The sequence below is a fragment of the Sinocyclocheilus anshuiensis genome, unplaced genomic scaffold, assembly GCF_001515605.1.
Source record: "Sinocyclocheilus anshuiensis isolate Anshui unplaced genomic scaffold, SAMN03320099.WGS_v1.1 scaffold1957, whole genome shotgun sequence".
In the NCBI taxonomy this organism is placed as follows: Eukaryota; Metazoa; Chordata; class Actinopteri; order Cypriniformes; family Cyprinidae; genus Sinocyclocheilus; species Sinocyclocheilus anshuiensis.
This window is the reverse complement of record NW_015537935.1, coordinates 50,206-69,609: the sequence shown is the minus strand read 5'-3', so window position 1 is coordinate 69,609 and position 19,404 is coordinate 50,206. Positions and strand designations below refer to the sequence as shown.

At 36.4% G+C, this 19,404-nt stretch overlaps 2 protein-coding genes and 1 long non-coding RNA gene across 4 annotated transcripts; 1 reads left to right on the top strand and 2 right to left on the bottom strand.

Moving 5' to 3' along the window:
* Positions 1-3,600: 3,600 nt before the first annotated feature.
* On the bottom strand, positions 3,601-12,147 carry LOC107658508 (trimeric intracellular cation channel type A-like). The gene is made up of 6 exons (XM_016447097.1): positions 11,958-12,147; positions 8,893-9,049; positions 7,581-7,765; positions 7,366-7,453; positions 6,477-6,594; positions 3,601-4,289 (listed from the first exon to the last, which is right to left on the bottom strand). The coding sequence occupies exons 1-6, from the start codon at positions 12,079-12,081 to the stop codon at positions 4,074-4,076; spliced, it is 888 nt and encodes a 295-aa protein (XP_016302583.1). The 5' UTR covers positions 12,082-12,147; the 3' UTR covers positions 3,601-4,073.
* Positions 12,148-15,146: 2,999 nt separating this feature from the next.
* Positions 15,147-16,526, top strand: LOC107658516 (small integral membrane protein 7-like). Its single transcript, XM_016447109.1, has 5 exons — positions 15,147-15,325; positions 15,471-15,512; positions 15,596-15,654; positions 15,896-15,986; positions 16,128-16,526. Exons 1-5 carry the CDS (start codon positions 15,300-15,302, stop codon positions 16,141-16,143), a joined length of 234 nt encoding a protein of 77 aa, XP_016302595.1. The 5' UTR covers positions 15,147-15,299; the 3' UTR covers positions 16,144-16,526.
* A 377-nt stretch (positions 16,527-16,903) lies between these two features.
* On the bottom strand, positions 16,904-18,269 carry LOC107658730 (uncharacterized). 2 transcript variants are annotated; one of them, XR_001630818.1, is made up of 5 exons: positions 18,229-18,269; positions 17,822-17,873; positions 17,549-17,622; positions 17,293-17,342; positions 16,904-17,206 (listed from the first exon to the last, which is right to left on the bottom strand). It is a non-coding gene; the product is annotated as an uncharacterized LOC107658730 (long non-coding RNA). The 2 variants fall into 2 exon arrangements; XR_001630817.1 differs by lacking the exon at positions 18,229-18,269 and having other exon boundaries at positions 16,906-17,206; positions 17,822-17,889.
* Between the last annotated feature and the right edge of the window lie 1,135 nt (positions 18,270-19,404).

Below are 19,404 nucleotides of genomic sequence, written 5' to 3'. Positions count from 1 at the left end.
ACATCATCTGAAAGCTGAATAAATAAGCTTTCCATTGATGTATGGTTTGTTAGGATCGGACAATATTTGGAAACCATTTGAAAATCTGGAATCTGAGGGTGCAAAAAAAATCTAAATATTGAGAAAATCGCCTTTAAAATTCTCCAACTGAAGTTCTTAGCAATGCATATTACTAATCAAAAATTAAGTTTTGATATATTTACGGTAGGAAATTTACAAAATATCTTCATGGAACATGATCTTTACTTAATATCCTAATTATTTTTGGTATAAAAGAAAAATCGATAATTGTTACCCATACAATGTTTTTTTGGCTGTTGCTACAAATATACCCCAGCGACTTAAGACTGGTTTTGTGGTCAAGGGTCACATATAGTGTACAGTTGAAACAGTACCATGGTACAGTTGAGACACCCATTCTTAATGCATGCATACACACACACACACACACTTCTAACATTATAGGGACATTCCATAAGCGTAGTGGTTTTTATACTGTACAGACAGTATATTTTATCCCCCTAAATACCTGTATATTCTATAACCCTATCCCTGGCTAAACCTACCCATCACTCGAAACTTTCTGTATTTTTACATTTTCAATCATTCTGTATGATTTATAAGGTTGTTTCCTCATGGGGACCTAAAAAATTTTTCCCATAAGGTTAGAATTTACTGGTAGGCCTATTACTATTCTTGCGGGGACATTGGTCCCCATTACATAAAATAACAGTACACACACACACACACACACACAGCCTCTGAATATACATTTTATTTTCTATGATTGAACTATTATAAAGGGTGTATCAACTGTACCCACTTTACCACCTTGTATATTTCACAAAATGTTATGTTATCCTTTTAACATTCATGTTAGAAAATATGTCCATTAACAATAGACAAATATCATTTGTTTTAAACATAATTTTGGGTAGCATGTGTAAATGTGACTTTTAACCTTCTAGCATGTGACACAATAGGACACCAATCCGGGTACAGTTGATACACTGCGCACGTACCCCACTGACATACTCGCACATTTCTCTAGATTATGCAAAGACCTTGCATAGCACAATGTCATAAAATATGTCTATTTTTAGAGAACAGAGTAACGTTTGCAATGATTTATGTTAAGTTTAACAATCATAAAAGGATAATAAGCTATTAATTGTGGAAGGGACATGGTGAAATGAAAATCTTACCTTGGAAAAAAAAAAAACCTTTTGCCAATATCTTCGGAGGGGAAAGACGCACACCTTTCAAATTTCCCACAATCAAAGAGAACGCTAATACACATGTGTGGAGCAAAAATCACGGCTCGGGGGTCCTGTGCACGCAAGTTATTTAAGGTGTTTCAACTGTACACATGTCCCAAATGTCTGTCTGTCTGTGGTGGGCGATCGTTTTAGTCATCAGTTCACAGCCCTAAAGATGAGGGTGTTACTTGGAGAAAATTGCAATTGTAAACTTTATTGTAAAAAGGACATATGTTTGCCAAATCTAGTTGCAGACTTCCATAAAAGCATTAACTGGCGAGAAATCATATAGTGTACATGAAGACCTGAATGACTGAGACGTCTCTGTGAAGCTTTGAAACAATATTCTGAAAAGTGCTATAAATAACACATCATTTATGAATTGATTTGACTACGTATATAGTCTTTGCTATAACACTGTAACTCTGGGGGTCTGGTGCCATCTGCTAGCAAAGTGAGAAGTTATTATTTTCAATTAATCATATGTAAACTCAGATCAGGGGCCAGTTGCATAAACTCAGCCTCTCTGTTAAGACAGCGTCTTTAAGTATGAGTCTGACCAACTAACAGTTAGCCAAGAGTTAGTCAGCCTTATTTGTTGGATTCAACTTTGACTAATCTATGTTTTCATGTAACCGAATTAAAAAAATAAAAAATATGATCAGCCTTAAAGAAAAAACCAGATGACTAACTTGACTAGTCTAAGCCTTTTATGCAACAGGCCCCTGATGTCAGGAAAATAATTCATTACCAGTACACTGACATTTGGTATGGGTCAGTAATTATAAATGTTTTGTTTCTCACATTATTTGACAGGGTTTGTGTGTGAGAGATGTAACAACAGCAAAGTCAGTGTGGCCTTGACTGATGCCATTAAACACTGCCCCAAAAGTAGCTGTTCATAACTGTTCTTCTGCTAAGTTAACAGACCACCAAATCTGACCTGACAGCTCCACATAAGGTAAACTAAATGAACACAGTTTGATCATATTATATTTGTATGTAGGTGCTCAGTAATGAAATTACATTCATTTTGAAAATTTTTGTAGCTACAAGTGTAGCTTTAACATTTTAAAATGTGTATTCATGTTTAAAAATGTCTTACAATTCAGTAGCCTCAAGAATGGAGTACGTACGATAGCCTACGTTTTTGTCAATTTTGAAGCTTGGAGATTTTGTCCCTATTTTACCCAGCACTGGGTTGTATTTAACCCAGCATTTTTTAGAGTGTAAGAAAAATTGAAAGATAATGAAAATGTTGTGTTCCATGGGAAACAAAATAAAACTAAATGATAAAGTAATTCATACATTACTTTAATTTCAGCATTTCATTCTCTGAAATGAGTTTAATCCACCACATTGTGATAAGTGATAAAGTAGAGATCCAAAATGTTCATTGCAGTGCTACATCAGTATTTGGGAATTTTGGTATGTGTCTTTGAATGATCTGTCATACATGCCTTCCTGCTCAGATGCCTCCTAATCTGCATAACAGACAGTAAATAAGGACATTTTATTAGAATATTCAAATGCCCTGAATCAACTTTCAAGTAACTTTTATAGCTTGAATAAAGATTAATTTATATTCCATTAGTTTATGCGTATACAATTTATAGTTTATATAAATATTGCTTTAAGTTCACTTAAATTAAAAGTTGTTATATTTTTCAAAGCCTATTAAATGTTATACTGTAATGTTGAATGGCTATAATCAATGGCTAAAATTTAGGGAAAAATGCATTTAATAGAGACATCAATAGCAGTATTGGCATTAGTATCAATGATACTGGCCTTCATTAATAATATAGGCTACTCAGTAAAAAGATGCCAATAAACACATATTTAAAATCTTTATGTCGCTTCTACATTAATAATACGGAGATTCGATGTGAAATTATGACAATAAAAATATATTATATTTATAGGTTTATTATATAAATTAATATATTATATTAATATAATTAATCGCAATTAATTATAGAAAAATGTGCGATTAATTAGTTAATTTTTTAATCGATTGACAGCACTAATTTAAAACTGACACTGGTCACATTGTTTTCTATTTAATCATTTATTTTCAATTTATTCAGTTTCCACAACATTCGCAAATGGGTTTAAAACAGTTCTGTTGTGGCCGTGACCAAAAATACTCTCTTAGAGAAGCGATGGCTGCCTTGATGGTAGGTTGACTTTATTAACCTATCATTTAAAACCAGTTTGAGGACATGGAAAAGAATCAAATAAATTCAAATAAACCATCATTCAAATAAACCATTAAAACCATGAATTTAAGTCAGTAAGTGAAATAATTGTTGTATAGTATTCAAAATGCATAAACATTTGGAAGAATTTGAAACAACTGCTTTTGGCTGAAAAATTATTTAATTTATTTTTTGAAAATATGTTTTTTTTTCTATGCCACTGTATAAAAGCAGCAGTGTTCTGTGGAAGTGGGGTCAACCAGCGGTGGACGACGGGTCTCATCAAGTAATCTGGATGGACGCTTCAATGAGCTCAAACGGAAAGCGGCAGGTTCTCATCACATTGGCTTTCATTCATTCATCTGTTCATGACAAACTGCACATCATCCAATGCATGGGGCTTGAATGATGGAAAACATTACGAAAAATAAAAACTGATGTTGGTAAAGAGGGGGGAAGCTATTTACAGAGTCCCTATGTGGCATGTCTGTCATTAAAAGCACCACTGAAAGAGAAACTTGCATTGGTTTAACATCAGATTCCCTCCTTTCTCAAGCAGAGCCAGGCCGCTCTGTCATATCACTGGCTGGATTGATGATTTTGAGATGTAACTCTACTCTGCTTTCTTGGACTTCCTCTTGCGGGTAACTTCACTCAGTTCCTCCTTGGTTTTGGCGGGCGAGAGGGGCGCAGAGGCAGCGGCTGGTGCGGAGTGGTGGTGATCATGGGCATCTTCAATACCAAGGGGCGAACCGAATAGCAGGTGGCACAGCCAAGACTCGATGAGGGCGAAGGGTGATCCGTGAGAGTGACGGGCCATCATAAACACCTGTATAAGGAATAGTAAATGTTCTTGAGTAATGAAGTTAGAAATGTCTCAGCTATTACCTTTTCTGAATAGTTAAGTGATGATTGCCTGTGCAAAAAGTCAAAGCCATAATGGGTATTGGGCAATGGGCATGGTTGCCAGGGCATTGCTATTCAGTTGCTAATGACCAAAGTATACTTTACATGTACGTTAGGGTATGATTATGGTCTGAGAGATGTAGATTTCATCATCAGCATAGTACGCACATATTACAATGTACACAGAGTTTACACGTGCACCTTGAGTTATTTTGCACTAGTTTGTCCACAAGGTGGCAGCACTTCCAAGGCTCATTGTTTCAGAGTCAAACAATAAACCGATGAGATGGAATAACAACAAAGTACTGCAAACGACAAAAACAATCCTGGAAGATCATGGTTCCCTTGAGATTTTACTATGGGGTTTTCAATTTATAAATCTTTTTATATACACAATATGGACAAAAGTATTTGGACCTCGGACCATTACTAAATTCATTGTAAATACATAGACATTAATATGGAGTTGGTGCACCCTTTGCAGCTACAACAGCTTCTAATTTTCTGGGTAGGCTTTCTACAAGATTTTAGAGTGTTTCTGTGGGAATTTCTGCCCATTTATCCAGCAGAGCTAAAATAGCATTGTCCAAAATGTCTTGGTATGATGAAGCATTAAGATTTCCCTTCGCTGGAAGTAAGGGGCCGAGCCCAACCCCTGAAAAACAGCCCCACACCATTATCCCTCCTCCACCAAACGTTACAGTTGGCACAATGCATTCAGGTAGGTAAGGTTTTCCTGGTATCTGCCAAACCCACACTCGGCCATCAGACAGAAGAAATGTGAGTCGTCACACCAAAGAACGGGTTTCCACTGCTCCAGAGTCCAGTGTCGGCATGCCTTACATCCGTCATCTGACGCTTGGCATTGTACTGTGAGGCTTGCATGCAGCTGCTCGGCCATGGAAACTCATTCCATTAAAGGGATAGTTCACCCAAAAATGGAAATTTGATGTTTATCTGCTTACCCCCAGGGCATCCAAGATGTAGGTGACTTTGTTTCTTCAGTAGAACACAAACGAAGATTTTTAACTCAAACCGTTGCAGTCTGTTAGTCTTATAATGCAAGTGAATGGGAATCACGGCTTTGAGAGTCAAAAAAACATACACAAACAAAATCAAATTAAACCCTGCGGCTCATGACGATACATTGATGTGTAAAGACACGAAATGATCAGAAAGAAAAAGAAGAAGACGCTTCACGTGCCGGCTGTTGAGAACGCGCTCAGGACAGTTCAGACATTGCGGTAAATCAGAGGTAAAAAACGATATAAATACTACCGCAATGTCTGAACTGTCCTGAGCGCGTTCTCAACAGCCGGCGCGTGACGCGTCGTCGTCTTCTTGCTTTACGGCAGATCACAGACTTATAAGTGCACACATCAAATTATCATTTTTGGGTGAACTATCCCTTTAAGTTCCTGCTACACAGTTTTTGTGGTGATATTAATGCCAGTAAAAGTTTGAGACTCTTCAGCACTCGGTGACCCACTCTGTGACTTTTTTTTTTGCTGCTGTTCCTAAATGCTTCCACTTTCTAAAAACACCACTTACAGTTGACCGTGAAATGTCTAGCAGGGATAACATTCCATGAACTGACTTATTGCAAAGGTGACATCCTTATCACTGTACCACACTCAAATTCACTGAATGCTTCAGAACGACCAACTTTTTTTTTTTTTCCACAAATGTAAATGCAGACTGCATAGCTAGGTGCTTCATTTTATACACCAGTGGCAATGATCTGAAACACCTGAATTCAGTAATTAAGAGGTGTGACTCAATACTTTTGTCCATATAGATAAGACAAATGAAAAAATGCAGTGTTGCTAAATTGAAAATTAGCTGAATCTGCATCTGTATTTGCCTTGACAATTTTTGGGCATTTAGTCAATGAACAAATTCAGAATGGCAAAAAAGTAATGCTAATTGTTGTGGACAGTTGTTGAGAGATCTTAACGCTTCATGGCACCTTGATTTTTTTAACTTGTCTTAATTCCTTTTTTTAGAAGAAAATACTGAATTACAGTTGTGTTTTCTGATATATACACTATTCCTTAAATTTCAGCTTATTGAATGAGCTGAAAGAGCTCTTAAAAAAGCGTATTGTCACCTTGGTTGTGGCCATGAAGAGTGTGAAGAGGCAGATGAGCATGCTTTTAGACACAGGGAGCAAGTGAGCCTCCTGAAGGGTGAACAGAATGGCTCCATACAGACTGGCCTTGGTAGGGCTGAAAAATACAAGAATCACATTCCAAACATTTATACAAGTCATTCATCTAAAACATGAACAGCTCTTTCTCATAATTACAATGGCTTCAGAAGACTTTGAATGAAATGCATGAGTCACGGACTGCTTTTAATGCTATTTTATGGTGTTTTTTGTGCTTGTTGGAATTTAAACAGACAATTTTTCAAACTTTTTTTTTCAAAGTAATTTACAAAAAGGTATTGGCCCAAATCAGAAAAGTAAGACCGATTACCTCTTGGCTAACTGCTAGTTGGTCAAACTAGTTCTTAAAGGGATAGTTCACCCAAAAATGAAAATGTGATGTTTATCTGCTTACCCCCAGGGCATCCAAGATGTAGGTGACTTTGTGTCTTCAGTAGAACACATTTGATGATTTTTAACTCCAACCGTTGCAGTCTATCAGTCGTATAATGCATGGCAATGGTAACAAAATCTATGAGAGTAAAAAAAACATGCACAGACAAATCCAAATTAAATCCTGCGGCTCGTGACAACACATTGATGTCCTAAGACACGGAACGATCGGTTTGTGCTAGAAACCGAACAGTATTCATATCATTTTTTACCTCTAATACACCACTATGTCCAACTATCTTTGGGCGCGCGCACAAGATAAACATCACATTTTCATTTTTGGGTGAACTATCCCTTTAAGACAGTCTTAACATAGAGGCTATGTTTATGCAACTGGCCCATTGTCTCTACAAAATGTCAGTGGAAAAGAGATGACTCTCCAAAAATTTCCACTCACAATGACATGTTGAGAACTTCATTGGTCTCAGGCTTCCAGACTCCTCGCAACAGCTGCTCAAAATTGGACATGAGAGCGACCCCTGACCCTGTGAGTATTAACAGAGACAATCAGCAGAGCGGCACAGGTCTCCCGAGAAAGAGTTTTTAACGGGTCTTATGAAAGTGTTACATGACCCCTAAAAATAAATGCTTCTGGAGATATAAGATACTTACCCTTAACATAACCAGTAATGACCATGATCAGCCAGCCATGGTGATACGCATGGTGAGCGTGATGAACTCCTGCAGCAATTTTACGTGTGCGGACCACTTCTTTCATTGCCACGAGCACAAGTTTCACAGGCAGAAATGCCACACATTTGTAGAACAGGTTAAGAGGGCAGAAGAAAATCAGGTACCTGAAAAAAGAGAAGAAAAAACACTTTCTATTATAAAGACACAATAACAGATACTCACGCAAGAACCCTGTTGTTTACAGGTTCACATATGAAATTGGAAGAAGAGGATTTAATAAAGGTACCAGTAAACTAGGTAGTAAAGTTTATACTGTATGTTTATGTTTTTCGATATATTTTGATTAGTGCTGTCAAACGATTAATCGCAATTAATCGAATCCAAAATCCAAAATAAAAGTTTTTGTTTACATAATATATGTGCGTGTACTGTTAATATTTATAATGCATATATAAATACACAAACATACATGTAGGCTATATATTTTAAAAATATTTACATGTATATTTATTGTCAAATATAATTTAAAATATTAATATTTTATATATAAACAAAACATATTTTTCTTAAATATATACCTGCATGTGTGTGTGTGTGTGTGTGTGTGTATTTATATATACATAATAAATATACACAGTACACACATATATTATGTAAACAAAAAACGTTTATTTTGGATGCGATTAATCGTTTGTAAGCACTAATTATGATATATTCACACAGCTATTAGACTGTAGAACTGCTATATATTATTTGTATTTGTAGACAACGAAGACACATGGAGTAAATGTGAAAATATCAGACATCTTCAAGTCAAGATATGGACAAAGTTGTTATTTAGGGATGTAACACAAAGAGTTTAGCTGTTTATGGTAGCCTAGCAATTTACCACATTAATATAGAATACTGCATATATGGATTATTTATAATGGCTTCAGAATGTAGAGTTAAAACTGTTTGTTTTATAATATTATGTTTACTCTCAGTAATATTAGTTTAACTGTACTATTAGCTTTTTTTAAGATTAAGAGTTCATAATCAGATTATGTATTTCATTCATTGGATTATCAAAAAAACATGCATGGTTATTAATGTATTAATTTAACTTTTTTAATAATTAATGTATTTATTTATTAAAATTATCATGTTATAACTGGTTAATGATGCAAAAATAAAATTTTCAGATTTTATATCCAGATCTATCTTGAAGATCTATCTTGAAGTGATCTTCGAAGTGACTTCAGTGTCATATGCAAAGTGTACAAGCACTGAACCATTTAAAGATCCTCACCACACAGCTGAGGCCAGGAGGATGTGACTGTTGTTATGGAAATAGTCGATGGGAGACACACCAAGCATGATGTCTGCTAGTATGTAGCTTCCAAAGCAGTAGAGCATTGCACAAAGCCATGAGGCCACTGGGCTTTTACGGGACACTTCCACAGCACCTGATTAACACAGATCATTACAGATCACTTTTCAGCACTTAACATTTACATGTGAAGAGTTCAGATGCAAAAGCCTCTAAGTGCCGTTTGAAATTTTCTTCTAAAATGAGCATTTTTATCAGGCTCCTATGTGTAGGTTCAGTAATTTCACGTTAATGGCAATGAATAGGTTCTTTTCATTGCCACTGAAGTGAAATAACTGAACATAAACATAGGAGCCTGAGAGATTTTAGAATTTTAGAAGTGCTCATTTTAGACAGAAAAATTCAGATGACTCTTAGAGGTTTTTGCATCTGAACTCTTCATATATAAATACACAGCGAAGTCCAAAATGTCCCGTGATTATCATTTAAAAATGGAAATTCATAAAAGTGGTCTGGACAGCTTGTTTGCCAAGTGATAGCTTTGTGTAAACAGACCAAAATTTGCATTGTTATTCACTGAAAATCTTCCTCTCCACATGGGCAGTTAGCTGAACCTAAAATAGGATAAAGTAATTAATTCAAAAGATATGAACTGATGATTTGATCACAACTTTTCTAATGTACTTTAATGATACTTTTTTGTCATTTCAAAAAAGTTCTGACTGAACTTTCTGAAAAGTTCCAAATCTCAAAAACTGCTCGCTGAACTCGCAATTAAATTACATATTTCAAATCAGCAACGAAATCTGAAGTGACCTGTCCCATTACTTTTGTTGCTTAAGCTCTATTTACATTTAAAAACATGTTTTTTCCAGTTTGCTCCAGCTATTGCACATGCGCAAAGATTGGCAAATGTCCCATAATGTACTTTTTTTTTTACCGTATATAGTAAGGGAACTTGCCAATAACCAATTAACAGATTTTTACAGTAGCATTTCTTTTACCATTAAAATACGATAATTATTTTCCCAGTGAACATCAACAACTTTACTCTCTAAAGCAGTGTTAGGTTGACACCACTGAGAGATGTTGTATATCTAAAGGTCCACACCACTCCTCTGAAATCTCCAGGGATGAACACATCTTACAGAACAGGTGTAGCTTGGGTCGTTACGCACCCAACAGGCATTTTGAATGAAAAACGATCCTCTCAAATGTGGCCTAAAAATAAACAGAAGCCTAAAGCTTTTCGTTCGTCTCAAACTGCAGGCCTGTTTCACACCACGACCTCCAACCCGCACAAACAGCTGTCAGGATGAGCTTCAGCTAGCAACTGGCTAATGTTTGCACAAAGTGGTGGATATTTATATAACATTCTTCACCATCAATATACTTTATCACAAGTTTGTGAATTGCATGATGGTGTAATGGTATAATGGTATGAATAGTTATATTATTTTATAACTGAGCCCTGGTATATCTGAAATCCCGATGCAATTTTAATTGACAGCATTAACTCTTACTCTGTTCTCATCAGACATCTCATTAAATGAAAGCATGTAAAAATAAATCCCATCTAAAACTTTAATACTGGATGACCACTAATGGTCTAATTGATGCTTCACTCCAAAATTAAAGAAATGGATAAAAAAATGACATGTGGCTTATATTAAATGTTGCCAATATTTATTTATTTATTTGTTTGTATTGTTACAATATTTCCTTAACAGTTAAGCACATCTTCCCTCCAATTCACATTACATTGCCAAAAAAATATCCTTCTCATTATCGCAATGCCAAAAGATCTCATTCTCAATGCCATAATGCCAAAATATCTCATTGTCCTAACTGTAATGCAAATAATTAATTCTCATAAGTGTAAAGTCAAAAAAGCTCCTTCTTTATAACATAATAGAAAATATAATTATCATTACAATAATGAAAGATTATTTAGGCCTACCAAAAAATAAATAATTTAAATTGAAAAGTAGGCTTCCATACATAATGGTAGTGTTTGTTTAATTTTTTTTAAGCATCAGAAAATCATCATTGAGAATAATAGGAATTGCAGAGTCCAAAGTAAAACGTCCAGATTTATGGCAGTATTGAAAATTTCGGAAAGAAAATGTGCTTCATTGTCATTAAAGTGTAACAATGCAAAAAAAATTAAATAAAAATAAATAAATAAATAAACTATTTTGGTTTAATTGTGAAATACGACTTCAAATATGATTCGTTAAATGGAAGCAAGTCCTAAGCTACTTAAATTTGCTTAAAGGGGTCATATGATGCGATTTCAATTTTTCCGTCTCACGCTTGAGGTATTCGGCCAATCACAATGCACTGGATAGCTGTCCAATCAGAGCACACCTCGCTTTTCAGACCGATGAGCTTTGTAAAAATCGACGCGTTTCAAAAAGGCGGGGCATAGAGGAGAAACAATAATGTACAGTATGTGAAAAATAATGTTTTTTTTTTTTTTACTTTAAACCGCATAAACACATTTCATTACACCAAATACACCAAATAATGTTCTTTTTAGCAGCATCATATGACCCCTTTAACAAATTTACTGGGCTTCGTTTTGTCCTTTCCACTGCTGCTGACTATTTAGGGCGCTTCTATTTATTCCAGTGAGACTCGCAGTGGAATGTGCACGGACTCTATCGTGTTTCGAGGAGGCTCTTCAAGAGTGGGACAACTCTTCCCACCCCAAGAATAAAGAAAATGCTGAATGAGACGTAGAGACATTGATAAAATATTAAAATACGCACCTAGGCTATAGGACTGTTCTGCACATTGCAAACACAATGCCATATGACAGTAAACCCTGAGACAAATTACATAACACTTGTTGAAAACAATACTAATTATCTTATGGCTTGAGAATTCATGGTTTCATATTTAACGCTGTTTATTCAATTATAAGCCATACTGATTCACGCGCAAATGCAAAGAATGATCAATAATGTCCTTTAAATTTGACCCAAATAAAGCTCAAGCGCAATATTCTGTTGTTATGCCTAAATAACAATTCCACTTACCTGGTTCATATTTGAGGTAGAGTATTGACACGATATAATAAGCGAAATCAAAAACTGGAAACATCGCCATTTTCGAGAAATACTGGGCAATTTCGCCCAGATTTAGGACATCCAGCACCTCCATGATGTTCTGACCCTACCGCATGAACAGATCTTCAAGAGACCTTTTACTTGCAGGAGTAAAAGGCTCCGCTCACATGCAGATGCCTATTAATACACAGCACAAGCTCAGGCGCACTACAGAGGTGAAATCAACACACGGACGCGTCTCATGCGGAGGAGCTACTGCCGCTTACTGGATGACCGCGACGCGTGCTCATTATCATCAATCAAGCTTGTTCGATCGTGAAAACCAGATGTAATTGTTTTATTATCATTGCATAAAATCTGTATAGTCGTGACCTCCTTTTATACTCCTTTTATAAACCAGTCTTAAATATGATTTTGCTATTCATACATTTGTAAAAGATGAATTGATTAAACATTTAAGCATATAGAGATATCACTAACAAAACATTCCTATAGGCTGCTGTCATGTTTTTGGATATGGATTGTTCATGTAGTAGATACTGTACTCTTTAAATATGCCATAGTACCATGATACTACATAATTGATATTCTATTGAGTGAAAAACATGTTGCATAAATCATTACTGTGTGGATTTCTGGTTATGTAACATAGTGAATATTTACCAATGTTGATATGTTCAATATACCATGGCAATACAATGTTTGTTTGTTTTTTGTTCTGTGGTCAAATTCCCATTGTACTACCATCTGATTCAATGATTGTACCATGTTATCATATAGTCACATGACAACCCGAAGTTAAATATTAACTTAAAGCAGGGATCTCCAGTAAGGGTCTGTGACCCACCTATTATTGTTTGAAACTAATTTTTGTGGAACAATATCTGAGTCATGAAACTCTAGATGACGCTGACTGATAGGACCTTTACATGCAATCTGCTAGCAATCACAACATTTACTACACAGCGCAAGTTGATTGGCCTTTGCTGATTCTGCAGCCAATGAGCTTGCTTTCTCAACATTTAAATAGTCTGGTTCAGTGTTCGCTGTAAGCTGGTCCTGCTGCATGCTATCAGAGTACACCAAATACACAAAATAATGTTCTTTTTAGCAGCATCATATGACCCCTTTAAACCTTCCACCTCCCCCAGCTCCACCTGTCTAGATCTGTTAAGGGATTTATGTATGGCCATTCATAAAGCAGCTGCATATCTTACAAGCTCACAGAAGTGTGTCTGTGTATTCACTGGCAGTAGCAAACATATACTTGCTCAGCAGCAGTGTGCGTAGCAGATCTAGCCCTGCCACGACCAAAAGTATTAACATGAGGTGCGTCCCAAATCGCGTACTTATGCACTACTCCATGCTGTTTTATAGTATAAATGGTGTGTGTTCACACTAAAGATTCCAAAAAGAAAAAGTGCACTTTAAATACCCATAATGCACTTAATTAACTGAAAATACGAAGTGTGGAGTGTTGGACACTTCATGTACTCAACTGTTGCAGCCTTAATTACGTAGTGAGGGGGGAGGGGGAATAAGACTCAGATTATGAATGACAAAATAACCTTATAAAATGCATACACTACATGGTAGAGTTCATCTTGCACATAGTAGCAGAGTGCATAGGACGCAACAGCAAACGTACATCACGGAGATGTCTGTTTGACGTCTGCATTTACATCTGCAAGACATATTTTTAGAGTGTTTGCTCATCTGCAATACATCTATAGGACGTTTCCTGTCAGATGTCAAATAGATGTTTAGAAAATGTTTTAAGATGTTAATGATTTAGAACGTATGCAAAACATCTTAAAGACGTCTATCAGATGTTTGTACACAGCAGATGCTTTAAGTGATGTTCAACAGACATCTTGCAGACGTACGTGTGCTATCTGGCTATAGTCATATGCTAAAACTATTCTGAGAATTGTCATATTTAAAGTACTGCATTTTTGTCCCTCAAACATAAAAAAATGTATTAGTAAAATGAACAAATACTGTAAATTACATCAATAATAGTAAATATTATTAGTAGTATAATTGTATTATTTTAATAAAATATACGGTGACCGAGAAGTGCAAAACAAATCACAATTCTGAAAACAAAATAACAAATTACAAATGCAAATGCAAGTCTAAAAAACAAAATATCAATTCAGAAAACACAACAACAATTCAGAAAACATTATAACAAGTCAGAAAACACAATGACAAATTCGAAAACAAAATAACAAGTCAAAAAACACAACGACAAATCCGAAAACAAATTAACAAGTCAGAAAACACAACGACAAATCAGACAAACCGGAAGAGGTAGGTATAGTTTGAGACAGCGCCATTGGTTTGGGATTACTCACCGCTGACTGGACGAGACATCTGTCAATCAACGTATACAGGAAGAACCAGCCGAAGAACAGCAGAGTCGTGGTAGAAAGTTCGGAGATGGTATTAAAGTAGCTCAGTTTAAATGTATTGTATGAATTGCCCTTACTATGGAATAAAAAATACGGGGTGTCTATTTACATATAGTTAAAAGTGGCTGTGAATCATCAGCTCCAGTGGCGCAGATGGATAAGCGCGTCATTGGCTTTTTGACGCGATCGACAGGGGTTCGATACCGCCTTTTGTCGAACTTGTTTTTCCTCCCTTTTCAAATCTCGTATTAGCAATGGATTGCAAGGGAGAAAAAAAAAAGTTCGGCAAAAGGCGGGATCGAACCCGGGTCGATCGCGTCAAAAAGCCAATGACACGCGCTTATCCATCTGCGTCACTGGAACTGATGTTTTACAGCCCAAACCAATGGCGCTGTCTCAAACTATACCTACCTCTTCCGGTTTGTCTGATTTGTCGTTGTGTTTTCTGACTTGTTAATTTGTTTTCGGAATTGTTGTTGTGCTTTCTGAATTGTTATTTTGTTTTTTAGACTTGCATTTGCGTTTGTAATTTGTTATTTTGTTTTCAGAATTGTGATTTGTTTAGCACTTCTCGGCCACCGTACAAATAGGCTATTCGATTTTTTTAATGTATTGACTTTTTGCCTTTAATATTATATGATACTATACTGTGTTATACAGACTGGTTACTATAGACGAATACACTAATTTTTATGCAATATGTAACAAGGGGTCCTTGTAACTACCCACTATCCATCGCCAGACCAGGGCTTGAGGATCCCTGGAGTGCACAGCAGCAGGATTGTCGTGTCGTGTATCTGGCGTCAGGTGGCGATGAAGACCAAACGACTCATATTGAACTCATACAAAGATAGAAGAAGAAGAGGACGAACTGAAGTGGATATAATCAGCCAAAATGATTGGAGATCTTATCATTTTTGGGTAAATTCCACACATTTTTTTCTAAGCAGGATAGATTTCGCGTTATTCTTAAACAGAATGATGTCCATATGTGTAGTGTACTATTGTCAGAGTGTAACAGCAGTGTGTTTTCTTCTCCACGTCGCTCATTTCCTTATGTTTGCAGCACTCTGCTCGTGAACGCCGGCGCTGTGCTCAACTTTAAACTGTGAGTGAAAACACAAAAGTTACCTGTCAGTTTTCACTTGGATGATTGCTTGCTTATCCGTGCCGTTCACTGTCTGTGTGCAGAAAGAAGAGAGAAACGCAGTCTCAAGGGTTTGGCGATGAATCTGGATCGTCCAGAACTGGTAACAACAACAATTCATTAACGTTGCATTATGAAATAATAGTTCATTTAAATTTATTGGGACAGTATGACATACTATTAATAAGACAGTGAGCAGACAGCTACAGGTCATTACAGAGGCCCTAACTCTACCATGGGATAGACCTAGAATAGATATGAAATATATCAAATATTAGATAAAAGTCAATCTAAACAGCCCTGGATCATATTTGTGACTCTTATTATGCATTGTTTGTCTTTAGGTGACAACATCAGAGAGTTTTTGCTGAGTCTGCGGTACTTTCGTATATTCATTGCTCTTTGGAACATTTTCATCATGTTTTGCATGATCTTGTGAGTATCGTCTTTTAATAGAAAGATTTCGTTTTCTACTTTTCCTGCTCTTAAAATAATCACCTTTATGCACCATTGCAAACAAACTGTTTTTGTGAAGAGGTGTTGCATATTTTAAAGTGCTGTTTTGTTTGTTTGCAGGTTATTTGGTTCATAATTGATGGCTGTTACAGTGAGGATCACTACAGACACTAAGGATGTAATTATTGCAGCATTGGGTGGATTTCCTGCAACAGGGTTTTTAGTGTGAGATGTCATATATATATAGTCTAATCCAGCGTCTTACAAGTATATTTTGTACAGAAGTGTGTATGATATTGGCTTTACTTTGTGAATCAAATGGGGTCAGAAAACACACGTGGGACCTACATTTTTGTTAAGAGTTTAAAGCAGAGCTGTGCACTTGGTGTGAATGGTCTTTTCTCTGTACCCTAAACAAATACGGTCAGTTATTCCAATTTTAGACATACTATCCACTAATGTAAAACCTTTGAGAAGCAAGCTTTTTGTGACCATTCATAAAATGAAAGAATAAACATTTAAATATCTACTGCTTGGTTAATGTGAATGAGTACTTTAAAACTGTGTGCAGCAGAATATATAATTCTGGTGGGTGTTAAGTGCACCAAGACACTTTCTACTCTGGTTAGAAATATTAAATGTACCATTTACCTTGAGGTGACAAAAGTAACCACATATGATCGGTCAGAGCCACCGACTTTAAATCCCAGTGTTTTAATCACTTAACCTACAGTAATCGTACATTTTAATGTTTATTTGCATTTTAATTTCACTTTGCTCAATTAGAATGACCATAAGACATCACTAACCAACTATTAATTTCATTCAGCTAATGGTTCCACTAAATTTACATTTCACCTCAAGGTCACAGATGAATGAGAGATGCACAGAACAAGTTAATGAACGCAAAATCAATTCATGGTTTAATAGTTTTATTGTAAAAGTAATAGAGGTAAGTGCCAGCTGCAAGACTATTTAGGCACTTACATAAAATACAAGCAATAATTCTTAAGATTAGTGAGAAAAAACCCCCCCCCGGCATGTTGGAACAGTCGTAGGTCAACTTTAATGCATAAAAGGTTTTTCTCCCCATAACTGGTAAACGCTGGACTGCTTAGAGGGACCATTATGTACTTCACCCACTTCTCCACGTGGGTTTGACAGTGTAGAGCCTTCGGAGGAACAAATCTCTCAAATACCTAGAAAATATGAAAGAACCACATTTTAGATGAAATCCAAGTTAGTGAGCAAAATAAGAACATACAATATACACTCTGAAAAATACCTTCACATCTGGCCATTCATCATGTGAAGTCTTCTGGTCCTCCAGAACTCCTTTTGGGGGAAGACAAAAAGAGGACTTGAGAACAAGAAAAGCACCACTATTTTGTATGCCAAGCAGCTCTGATGGTGCTTCAGATAAATTGGCTTAAAGTTTAGAGCAAATGTCAACACTATCGATCTGCTGGGGAAAAAAGATCAGTCATCATATGCACCAGGTAAATATCAACCAAATGTGCCAAAAACATGTTCAACCTTACCCGTTTTAGAGTGTGGATGACTTATGAAACAAAGTCTGATGAATTTAAGGTTATCCATTCTGCTCCAGTATGATCTGTAGGGACAGGAGCAGTAAACGTCAACGACCGTAAAAACCGTGATTACCAGATTTTGTGGCAACAACATGGTTGCTTAGATCATTTGGCTTATTTCGTTATAAAGGGTCAACAGTGTCGGTCTGCTGGGGAAAAAAAGATCAGTCATCATTGCTACCAGAAGTTTTAAAGCATAGTCTAGTGTAAATCTAAACTCACCAACATCTGAGTAAGCACTACAGCACAACTCCATGGTCCAACAGCCCACATACTGCAAAACAATTACAAAGTAACATCAGACAATTAAGCAACTAGAAATAACCTAGTCACTTAAATGGCCTGTATGTAACATTGAAACAATGGACTAACTTGTTTAACATTATGTGCACCAAACAATATGATAAAACTAAACCAGTGAAATTTTCATTGTCTATTTAGACCTTCCCGCGTGCAACGAGCCACGTGGTCAGCATGCAACTACACCAAAATCCTACATTTCACTTTTGTTATCCTGACAACTTTATCACAGTGCGTGTTTTGGTAAATCATTTGTAGAACACGCTTCAAAAAATATTTCTAGCAAGTTAAAAAAAGAAAAAAACAATTACAAAGTGAACATTGCTTACCCTGGTCAAGGAAGACGGAACTGGGAAATAAGAACACGCGAACCCGCCTTTTATAGTCCAAGCGCATGCGCAGGTCGATGCGGTGACGTCAGAGTGGGTTCCAACCATAGACATAATAAATACCTAGACGCCTCATTGGTCGCTTTGAGCTAAAAAGCAGTTGCAAATGTTGTACAAAATAAATAACACCACTACTCATCTTTGCACCAATAAAATGTAATTTTATAACCAAATTATATGTAATATCTAATTATTATATTAATATTTAACTTACATTGGAAAGGTTTCCATGACCTCTTGCGAGATCTCGGCAAAAAGTCTCGCGATTTATTTCCAGAACATGATGCATGATGGGATACACTAAGGCTGGAATAGCGCTCTGAAGCGGTATTTGACATAGTGTGGATTTAGTGTGCTTTAAGGGCACTGCGCTTTGGCGGTTTTAAGACCTGGGACAGTCTTGCACACTTACTTCCTGTCGCGCACACGCACTCTCAAGTGGCCAAGACCGCAAGTGTGGGTATTTGGACAAGGGGTGGGTATTTGGACAAGGGGTGGGGTATTTGGACAAGGTGTGGGTATTTGGACAAGGGGTGGGGTATTTGGACAAGGGGTGGGTATTTGGACAAGGGGGAGATCATCGCGCTAATCAGGATCTGGCTAATTCGGTTCTTCGAACGCAGCTGTTGTTGATGATTAGTATGGCTGGATTGAGTTATCTGAGATAATTGCGTGTGTATGGGTTGGTTTAAAAGGGGCTATGTATCGATACTCGAAACCACGATCAGCAATGCACTGCAGCGATTGGCTGCGGCAAGACCGCAACGTAATGACATCATATAATGAAAAAGACACCTGACGAAAAACTTGACAAATTTCTGGACTTTTATAAGGAAACAGCCAACTGAACAAAACTACATAAATGTTATAATAGATAAATGTGGTTTTATTTTATTACATTTTTTTTACATGATTCCCAATTATTTATATTCACGATTTCTAATTTTTCTACAGGCTTTACATTTTTATTTCAACGTAGCAATTAGCAATTCATTTAATTTTATATTTGAACAGATCTGTTAGGTGACAGAATTAATTAAAATTTCTTAAGGGTCAAGATCATGTTATCTGGATCTCCTGCGCTCCATCAAGCCACTCCCATAATATCTGCCACTC